General features: G+C 43.6%; 1 protein-coding gene across 1 annotated transcript; it reads left to right on the top strand.

Annotated features, from left to right (window-relative positions):
* The first annotated feature begins 271 nt into the window (after positions 1–271).
* On the top strand, positions 272–1,519 carry LOC122005114 (probable xyloglucan endotransglucosylase/hydrolase protein 23). Its single transcript, XM_042560035.1, has 3 exons — positions 272–626; positions 714–907; positions 1,005–1,519. The coding sequence occupies exons 1-3, from the start codon at positions 366–368 to the stop codon at positions 1,396–1,398; spliced, it is 849 nt and encodes a 282-aa protein (XP_042415969.1). The 5' UTR covers positions 272–365; the 3' UTR covers positions 1,399–1,519.
* The last annotated feature ends 5,557 nt before the right edge of the window (positions 1,520–7,076 follow it).

Genomic DNA, 7,076 nt, shown 5'->3' with positions numbered 1-7,076 from the left:
AATGAAATAATAATTGTATAGCAGAGTTGGTTAATGTTGACATCTCTTGCAAATTTACCCTTTTTAGGTCTATTGTAAATTAGATACAATACGCGAACATCAGTCAAAAGCCAAAAGCTGGCAATGGTTCATTCGGAGACAGCTGAGCTTGATCGCCTTCCATTTCTTTAATCAAAACGCGTTGAAGCAATCTATCGCTCATTTCCTCGCATTTTCCTATAGATCTTCTTCACCTATAAAAGGAGAGGAAAGGAAAGCCATCGACTCATTCATACTCACTCCAATCCCAATTTCATTTTCGTATTGAGTTAGCTAGTTCTAGTAATCTGATATCACAATCCTCAGCTTCTTAATTCTCTATCAACATGAAGAGCTGCTACCTGTTTCTGGCGGTTGCTTGTTCTCTCCTCGTCATTGCCTCTGCTGGCAGCTTCTACCAGGACTGTGACATTACGTGGGGCGATGGACGAGCAAAGATCCTCAACAATGGCCAACTCCTTACTCTGTCGCTCGACAAGACATCCGGGTCTGGCTTTCGAACCAAGAATGAGTATCTCTTTGCCAAGATTGACATGCAGATCAAGCTTGTTCCTGGGAACTCTGCTGGCACCGTCACTACCTACTATGTAAGTTTTCAGCTCGTCGATATGGAGACTTGTTCATTCTGAAGCATAATTATGTGCTAATGGGGCATATATATTTTGAATATGCAGTTATCTTCTGAAGGGCCAACGCATGATGAGATTGACTTTGAGTTCCTGGGCAACCTCAGTGGTGACCCTTACACTCTCCACACCAATGTGTTCACGCAGGGCAAAGGCAACAGGGAGATGCAGTTCAAGCTCTGGTTTGACCCCACCATGGACTTCCACACCTATTCCATCCTCTGGAATCCTAGACATGTCATGTGAGTAAAATTGATCCAGCATGCTGCTAAGTTTTATCTCACTATATATATATCAATCTCTTGCTCATCATGCATGAATCTTAAATCATTCTTCCAGCTTCATGGTCGATGGCACACCAATTAGAGACTTCAAGAACCTGGAATCTAGAGGCATTGCTTTTCCTAAGAATCAACCCATGAGGATCTACTCCAGCCTCTGGAATGCTGATGACTGGGCGACTAGAGGCGGGGCCGTCAAGACTGATTGGTCGAATGCACCGTTCGTGGCATCATACCGAAACTTCAATGCCGACGCTTGTGTTCCAGCTAGTGGTACCTCCAAGTGTGCTTCTAATGCAGCTTCCAACAATGGCGGATGGTGGAACCAAGAGGTGGATTCAACAGCCCAAGAGAGGATGAAATGGGTTCAACAGAATTATATGATCTACAACTACTGCAGTGACCTCAAGAGGTTCCCTCAGGGCCTGCCTCCAGAGTGTTCCATTGCCTGAGAGAAAAGAGAGGACAACCGCTGTGAATGTGATTCTTTGATTCATTTTAAATTTTTTATAGCACGAGAGCAGATATTGTTGTTTTGTTTATTGTCGAATAAAATATGGTTTTTATTTGAAACTTTTTTTCGGATAATCGGATGTCCGACAATAAAAAGCATCAGATTGATCAGCTTAATAGAACTGCTAATATTATTAAATATTCTAACTTATTAGACATACAAATTATTTAGTTTTTCGTAAACAATCTTTTGTGTAATATCAACAACATTTCAGATCTCATAGTATAAATTTATCCAAACAAATGAAAAATATATGCCCAAGAACTTTGTATAGAGAAAAGATCAAGAAACAGATTAGCATATAGATGAGTAATTGTTTATCAAATTCGCATTTGAAAAGATTACCATTTTTTAAATCAAGCTAGCTAGTGAAATACACGCAAAATCAAACTAGTGTTTTCAATCAAAGAAACAATAAACTAAAATAGACAAACTGATTGTTTGTATTTTTTTTTTCTTTTACAAATAAAGTTACTTGTGCTCCATCCCTGGAATAAAAGGAAGCTCACATTAACAGGCGCTGATAGACAACAATTTCAAATAGGAATAAATTGTCACTGTTTGTAGGAATTCATCTAACCTTTGTGATAAAAAAGTGAATATGCTCGTCCCCAGCGCTCCCGTCAACCCAGCACTCCCGTCAACCCATCCCAAGGCCAACATGAAGAAGGTAAATCACGGGCGGCTACTAGCCTTTGGAATAGTGACTAGCACATAAGGGAGATATTTACCTCAACTTTACCGAGATTCGAACCCCAGACCTCATTGTGATAATACCTCATGTGCTAACTATTAGAGAATTCATCTAACATGAGACATAAGATGGTGGAAATTGAGAAAACTGATGAAAATCAACATGCCATAAGTGGTAGAACTTGTGAGGAGAATATTACCATGACAAGATATATAGGATTTCCAACAATTAGTCGACCAGGCCGTGTAAGAAATATAGCGAGGCACCCGCCAGTGAACTCATCCCTGGAAAAAGTGTTGGATATATGTTAATGGAAAAGAAAGAGACTTCATTATGAATGAGACTTTAGTTTCACATTGAAAGTTTCAAAACATATTGGTTGATTTATATTGATTCACAAGCATTGATATTGTAAACAAATATTTAGGGAGAAGCTCTCGCTCATGCGTGGGCCCGTGCGTGGGGGAGGAGGGGTGTAAATATAGGGTCTGGATTGCATTGATCCAAAAGTTACTCTTGTGCGAGTACAACCTGCGTACGTCAAATACTGGATCAATTGAGGTAAAATTTGACCAAGTGAATCAAGTTGTGTTTTGCCACGTGAATTTTTTGCTAGTTGCTCTAAGGCAAAAGATAATCCGTAACCTTCGAACTTTTTAAGTCGGAGAGGTTAATGACAGTAATTCGTCCATTTAAATACTACAAGGTTCTAAAAAAAATAATTTACCAGGTCAGATAAAGTCGAACTTGGGATGACCGTCTTGGCCCCACAAAATTTTCCCACTGGCTACTTAGATAAATTAGAGAAGTACACATGGAGGTTCATTCTGACAGTCAGTATTCTCAGGTATGTTGCCCATTAATGAAAAAAATTCTCAATAATACATTACAACCGAGTCTCTAACTCTAGATCTTTGATCTATCATTAAAGGGTCTAACCATGACATCCTGCCCCCGAGGGCAACCAAACAATATTACAAGGGTCTAAGTTCCTATATAAGGAGGCTGTAAGCAAGAGCAAATATAGACTAAAAAGCAAGCAAAGATTTTTCTCCACGTTCGTTCTCCCAAATCTACTTTCTGTCGTGCATTTTCGCTTGATGGTTTTCCCTTGATAGCAATTAGGTATTTTCTCAATTTGTACGAACAACAAGAATTTGGTTGTATACATGATTCTACTATTGTATCCTAGGAAATAGACGTCTATCATAACCTCAAAGCACAACCTGAGGAGGTCGAATTTATTTTAAGAAAATTGTGTCAAACATAGGCCTCAGCACTCAACCTTAGCTCAGCGCAAGGGCAAAGGCACATTCAAAGTTAAGCGGGTTGTAGCCCAGGGGCCTGATGGAGTTCAAAAAGGGAAAATCTCCAAATTTACCATGGGAGAAAGAAAATAAAACGGAAGCAGCAGGGGCAATGGTGTCGTTTTAAATGCTTATAGCCCATAGCCCGAGTAGATCAGCTGGGTTGGCTCCGCCATTGGCTTGGTGCCTCAGTGTCTCGGCCTCAGTCTTGGACATCTCTATCTCAACTCTATCTCGGCCTTAGCCTTAGACATCTCTGTCTCGGCCTCGAATATCTCGGTCTCGAACATCTTTGTCTCGCCCTCAGACATCTCATTCTCGGTCTTAGCTTTAGACATCTATGTCTCGGCCTCGAATATCTCGGTCTCGAACATCTTTATCTCGGCCTTCGACATCTCGGTCTCAGTCTTAGCCTCAAACCACTTTGTCTCGGCCTCAGACATCTTGGTCTCGGTCTTTGACATCTCAGCCTCGAGTGTCGGACATCTCGTCGAAGTCTTTCAGGCAGTCCAACTTTCTAAACAAGTTTTTCTTTCTTATTTAACAATTTAAGATTATCAGTTTAGGTCACCTCAATTAGTTTGAAATTGATGCCGGAAGTAGATTTCAATTCAATAATTATCCCATTATATATATATATATATATATATGATCCTGTCCGAATGAAGGAAGCTGGAAAGCCGAGGATGGGGTGACTACTGACGGGATAAAGATCTCAATCCTGCAAAACAAAACCAATCTAGGAAGGGGTCTCTAGCGTTGGCCCTCCGACGCTCAAGTCTGAATCAGGAAGAGAGAATGAGTAGTCCAGAAATAGATAAATCTTTCCTTTCCTCATACTTGGCGTACCCTTTTATATCTTTCTTTGTGATCGTTCATCTACCCTTATCTAATGATATTAATTACCAGAGGAAGTCTTCTTTGTCTTAACTTCTGTTCATTAATGATAAATGGAGTATTCTTCTTGGTCTTGGCTTCTTCACATTTAATGATGATAGACAAAGTCTTCTCTTTTGTTTTCTCGTCTCCTCCTATGTAGTGTCATTCTTGCGACAGACAGGTAGTCTGAGCGGCTCGCTTTCTTGCCAGACGGGCAGTCTAAGCAGCTCATTTTCTGGCTGATCGAAACAACCAACTACGGATTATCCATTCGTTTGACTGGCCCATGATGTCCATTTGTCTGACCGACCAGGTGATCCACTTGGCCACTCCTTTGTTGACCGGGATACCTAGATAGCCATCTTTAGCCGAGGCTCTTTCTGTAAGCCCCGATGTTGACTACCTTGACTTTGACTGACACCATGTCAATTACCCCGTGACAGGTGAGCTCCCCTTTATTGCCGCATCACAAGTCTCCCCCTCAAGTCTAGTCGAAGGAGGTTGTATGTCCGACTGATTGGATCACTGGTTTCCTTGGTGAGTTCTACGTCCGATCGGAGTGTTCAGTCCCTAGTATCTGATCGGTGCATCAACCAACGTTGTTCGGTCGTTGTCTAACCATGGCAAATGGACGATCGGTCCAGTAACCTTATGCCAATCGGGACGATGAGCTGCAATACTTTCGAGAATTTTCCAAATGTGCTTCTTCGAGCGAGCACAGTCGTCGCTAATGTCATCCATATTTCTCAAAACCTGTACAAATCCTTGATAATTATGGCCAAGCACGTGGTCATCCCTTTTAATTAAGTTCATTAAATGTTGTCCGGTAACCGCATGCCACATGGCCCTCTTTTTATCGCCGCACGCCTGACAAGACAGGCGGATATTCTCTGTTGATGTGACTAACGCCTTTTTGAATTCCACGGTCAGATCTTCTTCTAGGTTTTCGAAACCTGGGATCGGACGGTTGAGAGTGATCGACCGTGAGGTTTATAAGCCTCGCGTGTGCCGTTGTCTTCTCCACTTCGTGCCTTCGTCTTTGAGTTTCGCCACTGTGGCATTCCTCTTCTTCACCGGTGATCTCCCTGTACTCCAGTAATCTCCTGCTTCTTTGATCAATTCTGTGTGATCTTCCTTGTAAGGTCTTCGATCGATTCGGTCTAGTGTTTGTTTATCGTTCATCTTCGATCTTGTTCTTTCGATGGCAAGCTCATCTCAGCCTCCCGTCGTCATCCCGGGACTCTGGTGCACGTCCATTGAGTCTAGGTTCGACGCAGCCAATGTGGAGAGTTTGAGGGCAGCATATGAAATTCCGCCTAACTATCAAATTGGTCTCCCTTTGCCTTTGATCATTTGGCCGAACTGATGCCCGATTTCGTAACATTTTTCAGGGACCAATTTACTACCGGTTTGCGATTCCTAATCCACCCTTTCTTTTCTGTTGTTTGTAAATATTTTCGTATTTTTCTCCACTAACTAGTGCCGAACTCCTTTCGACTGTTGTGCGGGGGCGTCATTCTATTCCGCCTACACGACATTCCCCTTACTCCGCGGCTCTTCCATTATTTTTATTATCCTAAATTGTCCGAGTCATGGACCTTCTTATTCCAAGCCCGAGTGGGCTTGTTCTTTTTCAATAAGATGTCGTCCTCCAATAAACATTGGAGGGAATACTATTTTTTTGTCAAATTCCCCGATTGTCCTAATTTTTCGACCGGCTGGCAATTAGAGGTGCCGAACCCGCCAGAGCTCAAAAAAATACAAGAGTCTTTCAGACTACCTCCATGTTGCCTCACAATTGGCCGGGCAAAAGTACCATATTCATAAATTGCTGCACGAGGGGATCATCTATGTGTTCGGCTTGAGTTGATCTGCACGAAGCTTCCATCTGGCCTAGGTACGCTCCTGCTTGGTTATAACTTTTGAATCTAATTGATATTTCCTTTTCTTTTACAGCCCAAGTCATGTTGCGTGCACGTCTAGCCAACAAAGACAAGCTCGCGGATGCTGCGATTAATGCGGTGGCCATGGCTGAGTTGGAGAGTCAAGGTGTGCAGCCGATCGACTCACAAGAAGATCCGCTTAGAGAGAGAGAGGGAGCGCCAGCCTTAGTGAGCGAAGGGATAGCCAGTCGGACGCCCAACGGTGGAGCGGTTGGTGCATCGAATCCTCCCTCCGCACGGCTGTCGGTGATTTCGGTTGAGGGGACGTCAGACTCGGCCTCTTCTGGGGAACCACTGATAAGCCGCAAGAGGCGCTGGGTAGAGGCGACATCGCGATCTGCTTCCTCCGTGGTACGGACCCCCATCAGGACAAGCTCGCGCCTTCCTTCCGCCAAATGGGTTGAAACCTCGACGCTAGCTCCTACCATGGCGACCGTTCCCTCTACATCATCGAATCAGACACCATCCCTGTCCGTGTCTGCCACAGGGAACTATTTGTGTGTCGTCAATTGCTTTTATGCCACCACCACCGAAGATTCAAAAGTCTGGTATCCTGCCGGCATCAACATCTCGGTCATCTGGCATAGCGACCTCGGCCCAATTAGCCCTGAGCGACCGGCGCCACATAACAGTGGTTATCCATCTTCCGACTGAGGAATGACGTGAGTTGGATGGCACTGAATCCCGAGGCCTTGAGCACCAGATAATCATTCAGGGGTCGCTTGCACAGATATGGGCGGATGCACGAGCTTATGTAGCGGGCATGCCTCCAGGGGTGCTCGCGGACAACCAT

Source organism: Zingiber officinale, chromosome 7B, assembly GCF_018446385.1.
Source record: "Zingiber officinale cultivar Zhangliang chromosome 7B, Zo_v1.1, whole genome shotgun sequence".
Taxonomy (NCBI): Eukaryota; Viridiplantae; Streptophyta; class Magnoliopsida; order Zingiberales; family Zingiberaceae; genus Zingiber; species Zingiber officinale.
Note: the sequence above shows the minus strand (reverse complement) of the source record. Positions and strands in the feature narration are given on the sequence as shown.